The sequence below is a fragment of the Metarhizium brunneum genome, chromosome 3 (genome assembly GCF_013426205.1).
Source record: "Metarhizium brunneum chromosome 3, complete sequence".
In the NCBI taxonomy this organism is placed as follows: Eukaryota; Fungi; Ascomycota; class Sordariomycetes; order Hypocreales; family Clavicipitaceae; genus Metarhizium; species Metarhizium brunneum.
The window spans coordinates 197,235-212,124 of record NC_089424.1 but is presented as its reverse complement, the minus strand read 5'-3'; the positions used below and the strand labels follow the sequence as shown (position 1 = coordinate 212,124).

At 51.7% G+C, this 14,890-nt stretch overlaps 6 protein-coding genes across 6 annotated transcripts; 4 read left to right on the top strand and 2 right to left on the bottom strand.

Annotated features, from left to right (window-relative positions):
- Positions 1-735: 735 nt before the first annotated feature.
- On the top strand, positions 736-3,738 carry tdiA_0 (Didemethylasterriquinone D synthetase tdiA; the record flags this gene model as incomplete). Its single annotated transcript, XM_014684940.1, has 1 exon — positions 736-3,738. One exon carries the CDS (start codon positions 736-738, stop codon positions 3,736-3,738), a length of 3,003 nt encoding a protein of 1,000 aa, XP_014540426.1.
- Positions 3,739-3,915: 177 nt separating this feature from the next.
- Positions 3,916-5,340, top strand: aflO_0 (Demethylsterigmatocystin 6-O-methyltransferase; the record flags this gene model as incomplete). The annotated part of the gene is made up of 5 exons (XM_066130555.1): positions 3,916-4,056; positions 4,117-4,243; positions 4,297-4,354; positions 4,484-4,932; positions 5,015-5,340. 5 exons carry the CDS (start codon positions 3,916-3,918, stop codon positions 5,338-5,340), a joined length of 1,101 nt encoding a protein of 366 aa, XP_065986924.1.
- A 931-nt stretch (positions 5,341-6,271) lies between these two features.
- gloP_0 (Cytochrome P450 monooxygenase gloP) lies at positions 6,272-7,961 on the top strand (the record flags this gene model as incomplete). Its single annotated transcript, XM_014684938.1, has 2 exons — positions 6,272-7,096; positions 7,164-7,961. The coding sequence occupies 2 exons, from the start codon at positions 6,272-6,274 to the stop codon at positions 7,959-7,961; spliced, it is 1,623 nt and encodes a 540-aa protein (XP_014540424.1).
- A 114-nt stretch (positions 7,962-8,075) lies between these two features.
- Nmral1 (NmrA-like family domain-containing protein 1) lies at positions 8,076-9,005 on the bottom strand (the record flags this gene model as incomplete). The annotated part of the gene is made up of 1 exon (XM_014684937.1): positions 8,076-9,005. The coding sequence occupies one exon, from the start codon at positions 9,003-9,005 to the stop codon at positions 8,076-8,078; it is 930 nt and encodes a 309-aa protein (XP_014540423.1).
- A 1,623-nt stretch (positions 9,006-10,628) lies between these two features.
- Positions 10,629-12,791, top strand: mlcE_0 (Efflux pump mlcE; the record flags this gene model as incomplete). Its single annotated transcript, XM_014684936.1, has 9 exons — positions 10,629-10,817; positions 10,875-10,951; positions 11,008-11,059; positions 11,127-11,301; positions 11,382-11,405; positions 11,473-11,544; positions 11,604-12,107; positions 12,169-12,329; positions 12,393-12,791. The coding sequence occupies 9 exons, from the start codon at positions 10,629-10,631 to the stop codon at positions 12,789-12,791; spliced, it is 1,653 nt and encodes a 550-aa protein (XP_014540422.1).
- Positions 12,792-13,492: 701 nt separating this feature from the next.
- G6M90_00g052950 (uncharacterized protein) lies at positions 13,493-14,778 on the bottom strand (the record flags this gene model as incomplete). Its single annotated transcript, XM_014684935.1, has 3 exons — positions 13,493-14,076; positions 14,150-14,525; positions 14,602-14,778. 3 exons carry the CDS (start codon positions 14,776-14,778, stop codon positions 13,493-13,495), a joined length of 1,137 nt encoding a protein of 378 aa, XP_014540421.1.
- Positions 14,779-14,890: the final 112 nt, after the last annotated feature.

Genomic DNA, 14,890 nt, shown 5'->3' with positions numbered 1-14,890 from the left:
GTCTAACTAGGTTATTGACAGCATCATACTGCCACACCGGGGGATTTACGTATCAAATAGACCCTGTCCGAGTTGGGGGCCGCATCCGTTCCATGTTGCCTGATACGTAAGCATTCGCCTTGTGCTCCATCCACGCTCTGCGAATTTGGACACGCCGGTCAGTGCTCCATCGTCGATTAGACTCTGACGGCTAATCACAACGGATATAACTGCAGGATACCTGGGGGCGGAGGCGTTCTCTTGGCGTCGCGACCAAGACCAACCAACGTACTCCGTAATCCACCCGAATTGCCGTTGTAACGGTCTTGTTGCTATTTGTACACTTTGAATGCAGATGTGGACCCGTGGGAATGACCTTGAATAGGCCTTGCTGTGGTGTGATTTGCGGTCATTGCAGAATATGGAACAGGTAAGCAATGAACCGCATCATCGCCCAGTAGAGCAACCACCGGGTCTCGATTTTGAGGCTGTAGGTGCACTCCCGGTGTCAGTTCATTACCCGTGGCCCCCGAATCGATTCTGAAAGCCTCATCATTTAACATCATGTGGAGTTGAAGCCGGGCGGGAACATGCTTGGTCATACTACTCGTGCTGCACGTCGTGCCTATTCACCAGCATCGATATTGAGGTTATCAGGCAGTTCACGACTTGGGGCAAATAAGACAGTTGGAGGCTGCACACCGTCAAAGCATGCTTCAATATTCTGGTGATTCCAATTCTCTTCCAGTTTTTACCATGGCTTTGCTGCATCAATTGGCGTCCTGGCTCATGGGACGCAAGTTCTTGACAGCTTCTGGGTCTCGGACAATGGCCAAACGTCAATCAGCCATCAAGCCTTCCTTTTCAGAAGTCGAATCAGAAAATGTCTGCCTTCAAGACATCTTGAAGGCCCGAGCAATATCGAATAGAGGCGCAGTCATCTGCTACTTTACGGGAGATACCACAACCGCCAAAGAGTTCTCTTGTCTTGAGCTGTATACCGAGGCCAGTCAGTACAGTCGCATTATTCGAAACCTTCCTGGTTTCCAAGATGGAAAGCCAGTGGTACTGCACTTGGATGAACAATGGGATGCCATCGTCTGGTTTTGGGCCGTCTTGCTCGCCAACGGCTTGCCCGTGCTCTCCCCTCCCTTGAGCCACATTGATGATCATCGACATAAGCATATCCGGGGACTATCAGATCTGCTCCAGTCACCGATATGCATCACACGAAACAAACTATCAAATTTATTTGACGGGGCGAAGCATTTGCTGGGGTTACACACCATTGAAGCGCTGTGTTGTGACACAGCATGGACGCAGCAGCATGGATCGACAACCATGACTGCTTCAGCAACTCAACAGTCCAGTTACTTGCAGTATCAAGGCGGCCAAGGTCTCGCCATGCTCATGTTAACATCGGGAAGCACCGGCAACGCCAAGGCAGTGTGCTTGAGTCACAGACAAGTCCTTGCGGCCATTTCCGGCAAGGCAGCCGTGCGACCACTTCCTACAGACGGACCGTTTCTGAACTGGATCGGACTTGACCATGTGGCCAGCCTGGTTGAGATTCATCTCCAGGCCCTGTGGCTCGGTGTTGACCAGGTCCACGTGAATGCGGCCGACGTCGTCTCCAGTCCGCAGGTCTTCTTGGACCTCTTGACGCGGCATCGCATCTGTCGAACTTTTGCCCCGAATTTCTTCCTCGCCCGGTTAGTCTCCGTGACCGAACAGGAGTCTGATCTCGAGCAAAAGGACACTCCATGGGATCTGTCAAACCTCAAAGTTGTCGCCTCTGGTGGTGAATCCAATGATATCCAAACATGCTTGGCAGCATCTTCCTTGTTTCGCAAATACGGTGCCAGCCATAATGTCATTACGCCGGGATTTGGAATGACGGAGACATGTGCTGGATCAATCTTCAACCTCTCGTGTCCTGGCTACGATATCACGCAAGGCTATGCCTCAGTCTCACTGGGCAAGTGTATGAGAGGTATTGAAATTCGGGTCATGGTTGGCTCTAGATTGGCGACTACGGACGAGATTGGGGATTTGGAAGTACGGGGTGATGTTGTTTTCAACGGCTATTATCGAGATGCTGAGGCTACCGCGGAGGCCTTTCCGTGGAAGAATGAATGGTTTCGAACCGGCGATGAAGGCTGCATCGACCCTGCTGGCAATTTGCGTCTTTTCGGCCGGAAGAAGGAAGTCATCAACATCAACGGAATCAAAATTGTCATAGGTGATATCGGCTCCCTACTGGATCAGGCTTTGGGCAACAGGACAAGCCGGCTCGTGGTGTTTCCATCCAGGGCTGTGCATACTGAGCAGATAACCATTGCCTACGTTCCGAGAGATTGGCCCCAAAAGTCCGATGAAATGGCCGAAATTGACGAATTGGCAATCCAAACCTGCCTCGCCGGCTTTTACGCTCGCCCTCTGGTCTTTTCCATCAGTCAGACATCGTTGCCGCTACTGCCTCTATCGTCCCTGGGAAAGGTATCCCGGTCCAAAATGACCTCCTTATTTGAGGACGGTGTCTTTGACGAGGACGTGACAATTTACAGACAAAAACTTGCTGCACACAAAAAGGATAAAATCCAAGACGCTTCGCCCTCGATGGCTGCCACTGAGTCGGAAATACTGTTGCTGGATGACTTTGCCAAGGTTCTCGGCGTCGACCTCAACACTATAGGCCCGGAAACAAGACTTTACGATGTGGGCTTCACTTCAATGGACTTGATCCGTTTGAAGCGTCGCATAGACACTCGCCTGGGGATGGCCGTCCCCGTTATCACACTCATGAAGAATCCGACGGCACGGTCGCTGGCGAGAGCTCTAGATTCGGAGCCCTGCCTTGACAACTGGTCGGAAAAGCCAAAACAATCGACGACAGATTACGATCCTGTAGTGATACTCAAACCCAGTGGTACAAAGACACCCCTTTGGCTTGTCCACCCTGGGGTAGGAGAAGTTCTGGTTTTCGTCGGTCTCGCACACCATCTTGCCGACGATGATCGTCCCATCTACGCTCTACGGGCCAGAGGTTTTGAGCCTGGTCAGGGAAGATTTTCTTCCATTGATGAGACGGTCGACACCTATGTTAAAGCAATCCGACAAAAACAACCACAAGGCCCATATGCATTGGCCGGATACAGCTACGGCGCGATGCTTGCGTTCGAGATGGCCAAAAGAATAGAGGCAGGGACCGGCAGTACAGCAGACAGCTTGGTGCGGTTTCTCGGTAGCTTCAACTTGCCACCGCATATCAAGTCGCGCATGCGGCAACTTAGCTGGAACATGTGCCTCTTACACCTGACTCAGTTTCTCGGTCTGACGACGGAGGAAGATGTGGAGGACATGGCCAGGGACCCTGGATTCTCTACTGCAGCCAGGGAAGACTCGCTAGCACAGGTCCTCGGGGCTTCGGATCGGCATCGTATGGATGACCTGGGATTGGGAGATGCGGCTCTCGCCCGGTGGGCAGATGTCGCTTATGGGCTGCAGAGCATGGCCAGGGAGTACGAGCCAAGCGGGCGGGTGGACGGGATTGACGTATTCCACGCCATTCCACTAAAACGGGCGGCTGCATCAAGAGAGGAGTGGGTAGATGTGCATCTAAGCAGGTGGAAGAACTTCTCCAGGACTGAGCCAAGGATGCATGCCGTTGGGGGCGCACATTACACCATGATTGCGCCCGACCATGTTGTGGGGTTCGCCGCGAAGCTCAAGGAGGCTCTGAGGGCTCGAGGCATCTAGAATTTGATCCATAATGTCTGGTGCCTTGCTTAGTTGTTGCGCTACGCGAGAGGGTGAATCCTGGCTTGTTTCGTTCTGTAAATACAAAGCGTCCTTGACACCAGTGCTTCTGGCCAAGGCCACGACCAACAAGAAACATTCATCACAACTTGCTTCGTCTCTTTAGACCTCGCCAGCATGGACGCACCCCTTGACCAGCTCAAGCAGTTGGCAGCGACGGCTGACGATGTAACCCGTCAGCAGCTCGTGAAGTCGCTGAACGAGTTGGTCCTCTCGCTAGAAAGCCCCAATGACACGGTCCACAGATACGGACACATGGTGAGTTCCCTTTTCGCCTTTGTTGAACTTGTTCAAAGAGTTGACTGTTGTTCGTCGCAGAACCTCCAGACAGCCACAATCAGAATCGGCTTCGACTTGGGACTGTTCAAGCTCTTATCTGAAGCAGGAGGCCCGATTACCGTAGAAGAGGTGGCCCAAAAGACTCGATCAGAGCGCGCCTTGATTCGTACGTCCAGCGTTCCACGTTTAACAGGACCCTTGCTGAATGTACACGTCTAGATCGAATCTTGAGATACCTCGAGGCCATTGGCGCAGTCACCGAGACCTCGGCAACCCAGTACAGCGCGAACAACGTCACTAGAAACCTCACGGAGAAGGCTGTTGAAGCAGGCTTGGGACATTAGTTCGTGTTTCTTCAAGACTCTGTTCAACTCCGCGACAAAGAGCTTGTGCTAACAACTCTCAGCTTCTACACGGCCGGACCGCAGTATGAGGCCCTGCCGGCCTTCCTGAAGAGAACAAATTACAGAAACCCCGCCGACGAGCTGCATACAGCTTTCCAGGATGCATGGAAAACGCCACTCCACGCGTTTGCTTGGTTTGGTGAGAACCCCGAGCACCTCGCCAATTTCAATGACTACATGGCTCTTCGTCGTCAGCCCCAAGTTTCGTGGCTCTCGGTGTATCCGGTCGCACGCGAAATCAAGAATTGGCATGCGCAGGACCAAGACAAAGTTTTATATGTCAACGTGGGTGGCGGCATCGGACATCAGTGCAAACAGTTCAAGGAGAAATATCCCGATCTGACCGGGAGGGTGGTCCTTCAGGATCTCCCGCATTCGATCGCGAAGGCTCTACCGACTCCGGGAGTTGAGAACCTGGAGCATGATTTTTTCCAACCGCAGCCGATCAAGAGTGAGTAGCACGTCGGTCTACATCCACCATTCCAGTCCGAATGCTAATCAATGTTCTTTTTTTTTTCCCGCCTCTCTCGCAGATGCCAAATTCTACCATCTCCGGGGCATCCTCCACGACCATCCGCCACACCAAGTCCAGAAGATCCTTGAGCAGACCAAGGCGGCCATGGGGCCAGAGTCGGTCCTGCTGATTGACGAGATGATCTTGCCCGAGAGAGGGGTGAATCTGATGGCCGCGTCTATAGACTTGACCATGCTTACGGCCTTGGCAGGCATGGAGCGGACCGAGGCGCAATGGCATGACACATTGAGAGAGGCAGGGCTTGAACTTGTTGAAACCTTTATGTACGCACCGTTACATTATGAGGGGGTGATGCATGTGAGATTGCCAGGCGTCAATCCATGAGTAATCCATGCATAATCTATTTCGAGCACTTAGAGGAGAGAGCCGTCGGGGTCAGAGGTAGCCAATGCCGTCATCAAATGCCGAAAAACTGCAGCCTGCTATGAAAAGATCAAGTATTGATCGGATCTGCCAATAGTCATGAGGCCGCACGCATTCACTGGCCCGTAAGTGGCTCTGACGCTTATCCGCTGAAGGGTCTGGTCAATACATAATACTGGTACGCACACTGCGCCTCGCCCACGCTGCGTGTAATATGCGGGCGAAGAGAATGTAACATGGGGTCTAAACTGGCAAATACGTAATGTAACGGTAGGCTTACCAACAGCCGCGCAATCCCTACATAGGGTTACAATCGTCAGCGTGTTGTGCCAGTGTCCCCAATCGAATGGCTTACAAGGTGGAGTGCAATTACTTCTACACTCCACCGGTTTTCAGTTCTCGGACCAGATCGTATTCTTATTTTTTTGCGACTTGAGGCAGCAGTTGTTGTGTCTTGTAAGGAGTTGTCTTGCAGGTCATCGGGCGTTCACGGCGTGAGACGACGATACATATGTAATCTTTGCATCAAGAGTGGTCCCATTTTCCGCTCAACATGCAAAAACTAGTGTCTTCATCTGCAGAGATTACGAGCGCCCGGACGCGAGTACCAAGCAGCCTTGCCCAGCTCTTTTCTGTGACTGAACCTGGTGAACAGCCTACCCTAGCTTCCAAATAGAACCCATCAAGTCCTGCAGCACCTCTCACAAGTGATATATGCAAACTGTTCACTTTCAAACTATGTGTAGGATAATTGGCCGTATAATTGAGTTATCCGCACGTGCATCTACAACCCTGCGGTGAAACCAGCATCTACTACCTCCATGTCGCTACTCTATTGTCGAGTATCAGACCTACCCCATCAGCCAGAGAGAACCTCGCTACTTGGTGAGCCATGAACTTGCTCACTTTATTCTTTGCAGCGTCTGCTGTAGCACTTGTTCTGTGTCGCTTCTATATGAGCGCACGGCGCAGACCGCACAACGACCTATGGAATAAGATAGATATCGTAGGCGTCCCAGAGGGCGGTGGTATCCTATCATGGACCTTTGCCATTGCAAAGTCAGTCACCTCGATGCAGGAAGCCATGCGCGATGGTTACAAAAGGTTTTCAAAGTTTGATAAACCCTTTGGCCTTCCGACCATGTGGATGGGAGGGGCTCTTGTTGTCCTGCCGCCATCCATGTTGCACCTCCTCAACAGGCCTCGTGATGAGTTGTCTAGTTTCGACGCCTTGCTGGAGAATGCTCAGTTTCAATACTTGATGACGGATAAGGATGTTTGGGGCAACACTATTCACTTTGACATTGTTCGCAAGAACCTCACCCAGAAGGACATGGGTCCCCTAGCCGGCATCATGGCCGAGGAATGGGCCACAGCGTTCCAGAAATGTTGGGGAGATTCAAGAAATGGAACTGTTGTTAATGCCTGGGACTCGATGGTGCGAATTACTTCGCACGTCGCATTGCGAATCATGGTCGGGTTGCCTGGAAGCAAGGACGAAACGTACTTGGAGCAGTCGAGGCTGTATGCCAATGCCGTTCTGGTAGACGCTTGCTTCATCAACTGTCTGCCTCCGGCTTTGCGGCCAATATTAGGAAGAGTACTAGCCCTGCGAGCTAGATATCACCAGCGAAAGTTGCTCAAGATGTTGCTACCCATGGTGGAGGAAAAGATGCAGCAGTTCGAGGACCGAGGCGGCGATGAAGCCGACAGCCCAGTAGGCCAACACACCTCATCATCCAATTTATACTTTCCGCTTCTAACTGTATACCTATCCGTTTCAGGGCGATGTTGTTCAGTGGCTTATTGCCGTTGCTAAGAGCCATGGACCCGAACAAATGACAGCGAACAAGATAGCCATGCGCATCCTCGCCCTAACATCCATGTTTGTATTCGCCATCGGCTGGGTCTTTGCGCACGCAGTGATAGACATATACAGCAGCGACAAGCGTGACGAGATTGTCAGCACGTGCAGGGACGAGTGTCGACGCGTGTCGTCCGAATACCAAGGTCTGTCGACAAAAGAGTCCACCGACGCTCTCTACTGCGTCGACTCTGCTGTGCGTGAATCTATGCGCCTCAACGACGTAATGGTGCATCTGCTCCCACTGGACGTCATATCAGGAAAGGGAATTGATCTCGGTCAAGGCCGCCGAATAACTGCTCGGTCAGGCGTGCGGACTGTGTTTCCCGCGCAAATGGTGCACATGGATCCCGAGATATATCATCATCCTGAGCATTTCGATGCGTTTCGCTTCTCACGCAATTTTCCTGCTCAGCAACAGACTGACCGTCAGCATGGGACCAAGAGGCAGCTCATGACCACCGTTAGCACTTCGTTTCTCCCATTTGGCTATGGTAGACATGCGTGTCCAGGGCGTTGGTTCGTAGCCCAGATGGTGAAGCAGGCCGTGGCTTATGTGCTCCTCAACTACGACGTTGAGGTCGTCAAGAGACCAGGAAAGCGGACTTCGATGCTAAACTTTATGCTTCCCCCGCAAAAAGTTGCGCTGCATGTTAGTAGAAGATCATGCAACACGACTGCGAATGAAAAGACGGGGACTGGGCTACAAGATGTTTAACGGATTGCTCTATCCACAGAACTGTGGCAACCGGATTCAGGGAATAGATGGATAGTATATAGTGCCTTTGCAGAATAAACCGAGAAAGCTGCTGATCAGAATGAATTCCATTTATCATGAATAGGTCGCCTTCACTGTCTCCCTTTCTCTCTCCAAAAAGTTCTTGAAGGATGTAGGCCGAATCACCGACGCAACCCCATTCATATCGATATACCGTGACATATATCTCATGGAGATTTGAGAGTTCGTAAATACATTTGAGGTTTTTTGGTTCTCGCTAATCTCGTCGTCCGTCAAGAAAACTGCCTTCAGAGGCCGCCCGGCTGCTTCCCCCAATGTGGTCAGGGTATCCTGCACCGACAACATGTCGCTCGCCAACCCAATGGCCTGGCCGTGAAATCTTTCCGGATCTTGAAACACCCCGGCTGCAAACGAGGCAATATCGACATGATCGATCAAAGCAAGGAGCGTCTCTGGCGTCATTGCCGTCGTCCACGTGCCCTTGTCCCGGGGCTCCGGATAACGGGCCACTTTGGGTTCCAGGAAGTTGGCCATGAAGAAAGAAGGCCGCAAAAAGGTCCAGTATTGGAAGCCGCCACGCCGAACAGACTCCTCTACGCCCTTCTTGCCGGCCAAGTGTCCTGCCATGAACGATTCGGGGACAATGTGTTCCTTGGCCTCGATGTCGTCCAGCGTGAAGACGCCTAGCGACGTCGACGCAACCACTTGACCAACACCCGCGGCCTGGGCAATCTTTACAATGGCCTCGGCCTGTCGTCTTTCACGATTCATGTCACTAAAGTCCGGCAGCAAGCATAGAAAGAGTTTGTCGCAGCCGGTCATGGCCGACTTGAGCGCCGCAGCATCATCCCAATCGCCCTGTGTGAGTTGCACGCCGGCGGCCTTGAGCAATTTTGCTGGTCCGGATTCGAGGTTGCGGACTGTCGCATGAACTGCCCAGTCCATCGCACGGAGTTGGTGAGCGAGGGCTCCGCCCTGGCTGCCGGTTGCGCCGCAGATAAACACGGTCGGTTTCATAGACATGATGCCGATGATGGGCGGCTTACCTGCAAACTACGGTCAACGACTGGCGGCCTTTTGTGGCAACGATCAAGGCATGAGGAGTATATGGTGAGGCGAATGACATCAATACAGCCACCAGGACGGCAATGGGACTCAGAACAAGGCAGCGTCGGAACCGGTCGAATCCATTCCAGAGCTCGGGAAGGGCTGACCGGGCGGTTTCTGCTCTGCGGAGCCAGATGCAGCGTAAGTCAGAGTTGACGTTTCCTTGGACTGAGTCGGGCGTGTTGCGCAGATGTTCTGTGATGCATACATAGCCCCCCGACAATTTGTCGGAGGATAGTTCCAAGTTTGCCGGCTGCATAATCTGTGCTGATGAGATGCCTGGGGACCCATGAATGTACCCTGAGTAGTTCAATGTACCGTCAGATGTGCCCTGCAGCCGGTCACGCAGGCATTGCAATTGTATGTGTCAAGACCTTGGTGTGGGATATGAAATACTGGCGAGTTATATGTACATGTGTGTGTGTGTGTGTATTGTGAGCAGTACCTGATTCAGCCTGGACGCTTTCTCCAACGTAGCCCAAGCCATGGCAATTAGGCGTATAATTAAATACTTGCAAGTGATGAAACAGCAGCACGAGCCTATTCGCAGTCTTTACTCCAATAATCACCGCCATGCTAGGCCGTTGTATGGAAAAATACGGAGGGGTGTGGCAGCCTGGCTTACGGTGTGGCCCAGAAATCGGTGTGCCTGGCTGCATATGCATGCTACTGTACGTCCATTGTGACCAGTAAAATAAGACGCCCATTCGACCAGTGAAAGCACGAACTTGGCATAATCCAAGTCATTTCTCAGGGCACGGTGGCTGTGATTGAGGCATACGGCGACCACATGTCTGGCACATGCTGCGTAGCATGACGGTGAGCGATGGTCTTGCCCAATCCTTTCCCTTATCCTCGACAGGGTATGTTGGAACTTGGAACGCTCTATTCCGTCTCGTAAGCCACCTTGGTAGCAGCTGATGTCTGACCACTCTATTTCCTGAATTTGGCTTCTTGGTGCATGACCCGAGTCTTTTGCTGGCTGGTGTACTGCGTTTCCCCGTACGACATTGAGTGTAGAATTCAGAATCCCCCTACACGCCCGGAGCCGCACTTGTCTTTGAGTTCCACATTTCGTTCCCTTTCATTCATAGAAATGTCTGGTGGGCCAAACTGGTGAGTAGCATAGATGACTGTGAATATCGGTTGTCCTCGAGACAACTTGCCATGGTACATTAATAATAACTTTTTTTTTTCATCTGAAACTATTCAGCCAACCAGTCCCCATCGTGGAATTGGACAATAGTGCACAAGGTGCTGGCGTCTGGCCTGCCTTTCAACTTTGTTTGTCATCACGAGCAAGGAAATACCGAAACTACAGAGACGTTGCTCGCGCTTGGTAATTCTGATCCTCTGGCTTCAGCTACAACTCACCCTAGTCTTTATACCTTGCTATATCCCTCCCATTACAGGTGGGTGCGGGAATACTTCACCACAACTAGTAAGTGCCCGTCGCCAACTCGTTTCGTATACTCAAACCAGTTGACGTCTAACCTGAAGTATCAGCACTAGAAAACAACCACTAGTCTGGAAGGCGCCATGTCAAACTCCTCTCCCACTGCTGAGCCTACGCCCATGCAGGGACCCGACGAGAAGGATGCGCCCATGGCTGATAGTAAACCCCAAAACGGCGTGGGCTACGTAACAGGCCTCAAGTTGGCATTGATTGTCGGCAGCGTAGCGCTTGCCTGCTTCCTCATGCTCTTGGACACCATGATCATCAGTACGGTAAGTAGTTCAAATCCCGGTGCTCCCTCACGGCTTGCCACTGACCGTTGCGTCAAGGCGATTCCACGCATCACAGACACCTTCAACTCACTCCCCGATGTCGGATGGTACGCCAGTGCATACCAATTTGGCAGGTATGCGATTTCGCAAAATCCGGGGTGAAGAGCAATTGAACTGAGACGACCAACAGCGCCGCGCCTCAGCCACTGACGGGAAAAGTATACACACACTTCAACTCCAAGGTTTGCAAGTCCCTTGCTGTAGTGCGAATATTCTTGCGGCTCCTATGCTAAGTTGGACGAAAACAAGTGGTCCTTTTTAACCTTCTTTGCCATTTTCGAGTTTGGCTCCGTGCTATGTGGCGCTGCTGTCTCATCAGACATGTTGATTGTTGGCCGAGCCATTGCTGGATTCGGCTCCGCCGGCATCATCAACGGCGCCATTACCATAATCTCAAGCTGCGCACCTCTGGAGAAGCGTCCATGTAAGTGAAGCTTTAGGATGAAAAAGTCGCGCCAAACCCCTTCCATGTAGCCAGAAAGAAATCACTGACTAGTCTCGCAGCCCTCATCGGCCTCACAATGGGATGTAAGTGGTCCCTTTCACCAGTGAAACATATACCCATCAGAACTAATTTGTACCCTCCTATGCGCAGTAAACCAACTAGGTCTTGTAGCCGGCCCTTTGATTGGAGGTGCCTTCACTTCATATACTACCTGGAGATGGTGTATGTTCTTTGTGTCCCTTTTGCTGTCGTGCACTGTCATCGCTTACATGGATGAGCAGGCTTTTACATCAACTTGCCCCTGGGCGCTTTTACTGCGTTGATCCTTCTCCTTCTGCGAGTGCCCGAGCAAAAGGCAAAGCAAAGCCCACTTGTCGTGCTTTCGAGGCTGCATCATTACCTGGACCTCGTGGGATTCGCCCTTTTTGCCCCCGCTACCCTGCAACTCCTTCTTGCCCTCCAGTATGGAGGTACCCAGTTGCCATGGAATTCGTCTCGTGTGATAGGCTTATTCTGTGGTTCCGTTGGCACGTTTGTAGCGTGGTTCTTCTGGAATCGACACAAGGGAGACGATGCGTTGCTCCCGCCCTCAATGATCAAGCAGAGAGTTGTATGGGCGTCAGGGCTGTATCAGTCCTTTATGATCTCTGCTGTCTATGGAGCGACTTTCTTCCTTCCCATATACTTCCAGGCTATTGAAAATGCCACGGCAATGCTCAGTGGGGTCTATCTCCTACCCACGATTCTCCCGCAACTTTTCGCTGCCGTCTTTTCGGGAGTCTTGTGTAAGTGTGCCTTGCAGAGCCACTAGTCTCCGTGTATACATGTGGCTAATGCTTCGCCCAGTGCAAAAGATCGGATTTGTAATACCTTTGGCCATTGTTGGTACCATCCTTCTGGCCGTAGGAAGCGGGCTGTACTCGCTCCTGCAACCAGGAAGCCCAACTGGATATTGGGTAGGATTTCAGATCTTGGCAGGGATTGGCTCAGGGCTTAGTATGCAGCTGGTTTGTCTCATTCCATACTCCCGTCGTGGACCTTGCAACAAGTACTTACATATGACCCCCTAGGCTATCATTACTGTTCAAGCAGCTGTGGGCGGAGAGCAACTGGCCACGGGGATGGCTCTGGTTATTTTTGCGCAATCCTTGGGACCGGCTATTGTGCTGACTCTTTGCAATGTCATTTTTGTTTCCAGTCTTGCCTCACAACTGCAAGACAATGCGCCTCTTGAGAATGCCCAGGCGGTGATACGGGCTGGCGCGACGGGATTCCGTACCATTGTCCAGTCCGATAATCTTCCTGGCGTTTTGGCTGCATATGCGAACAGTATCGATCGTGTTTTCTATTTAGTTGCAGCAGTGGCTTCTGCATGTGCATTTGTGCTATGGGGAATGGGTTGGCATGACTTGAGGAAGAAAGATGGCAATGGTCAGCATGATTCCGCCACTTCTGACGGCCAGGCTTAATAATGCCCGCCCGATACGCTGGCCTCGATATGCATCGATTCATCTAGTTCAGCACATCCATTTGTACTGTCAACTGTTCGCTTTACTGAATTGGCGAGGGGCCAATCACAAGGAGATAATCACACAATCTAATGATAACATGGCCTTCGGGTTTTACTCCAAAATGGAAAGTCAAAGACTCTTGAAAGAGTTCTCATCTGTCATACGGATGTGGCATAAAATCACGATATGGATCAACCTCTGAACCTGATGATAGTTTCGCGAGGGCTACGGTTATGAGGCCTCAGAGCCCGAGGGCTCACCGCTGCGGTGTGTGAATATGGGCATCCTGCTTTAAAGGTTTTAGGCAAAACCAAGGACCTTTATAAACAAAGACTTTAATTAGATGAGTTGAGGTAGTGACCCCAAGCCCCTGTTGAGCCATTGTCACAACAACTATTCCACATACCTCAAACTGTTGATAGGCTTTTCGACTTGAAAGCCGAATCTTCCTGCGCATGTAGCTCCAAGATCTACTAGACAGGTCAAGTCTACCAGTAGCGCGGGTCATTATATTATTGACATTAATAAGCAATTTACATTGGCACCGGAACGTTAACAATTTTTCTTATATCGCGGTGTTTACCTGGGTCGGTCTCCCTCAAGAGACACTGGCGCTTTATGCCAGACGGCTTCCACCCATCAAACCGGCTTGAATCGCATCAAACATCCACATCCATCCAAGTCTGCTTGGATTGAACATGAGGCACCGGTCTGGAATGCATCTTGTCTTTGCCCACCAAACTTTGTTGGCTTCCTGCGTGCCGTGGACCCATATAGGGTAACCCATCATTCTCATCAATCCGCCCCAGTCTGCCGTGGGACATTTCCAAATTTTCATACTGCTCGGCCCTGCTGACATATTTCGGAGAGTCCACTGACGACTTGGAGGCCTTTTTCCTCCGTATAATGCTGGCCAATGAATCGGAGATGGATCTCACCAGCTGCAACTTGACGACGGATCGCAGTGGCGGGACGCAGCCCATGATGATGACAAACGCCTGTTCGAGACAAGACCAGAGAATCTCAAGCGAGGCACCATACAGAACATCGGTGGCAGTGGGATCGGCTTGTTGGTCGGCAATGTGCTTCAGGCCGACGGTCTTGAGAATTGACAGGACCATGGTGAATAGCGACACGCTCATGAGAAGCACAAGGCCGAGGCGCTGTCTCATGGCCATATGTAGCCCCCAAATCACCAGGATTGGAAACAAGACAAAGGTCAGATCGGTAAATGTCCATAGCGCTGTGGCGACACCCGGACATGGTGGTTAGCGACGAAGCGAGGTGAACGGAGAAGCGGCAGAGGCGCAACTCACCTTGACAAAAGTATGCCAAGGAAATGTAAATCTTTGGATTCCAATGCTCGGCTGGAATAAACGGATCCCAGTTGCCGCTTACCGGAGTGCTCTGGAGGTAGGTACAGGGAAGGATAATGAGGGTCAATATGGTGCACAGGCCGGTCACGACGATGACGAACCATTTCAGCCATTTGTGCACGCCGCCAAAGAGACGCACCAGCAAGACGGCGATGGATATACGCGCCAATATGGAAACAATGAGTCCGGGCGTGTTGGCAAGCCACATCCACTTCAAGACGTTGATGACCTGGTCCGGACGCAAGCTGGCATCGTGCTTTCCGAGACCATGGTGGTAGGCAATCGTGACAAACGACTGCGATACAATGTTGCAAGCCTGGTTGAGGGAAGTTCCTCGGGTTAGCATCGCGGCCTCAATAGTTGAGGATATGCTTTGCCGTGCTGGCTCTTACAATGGCGGCAAACATGAGCCAATCGTCCAAAGCAAGGCCAATGGCCAGCTTGGTGCGCACGTAGAAGCGAAGGACTCCGGCAATGATGGCTACACTGGCAAAAGTCCAGGTCAAACCCATCACCAAAGGCCCGCGGCCTTGGTCATCCGGGTTGACGGGCACGGGTAGCTGCGACATGGTATGACGGCGCGAAATGAAGGTGGAAAGCGACGACTTCTGGGAGCACAGCAGTCTGACCGTCCATAAATCGCCAGCACGTATTCTCATCATGGTCGAAATACCTGACTCA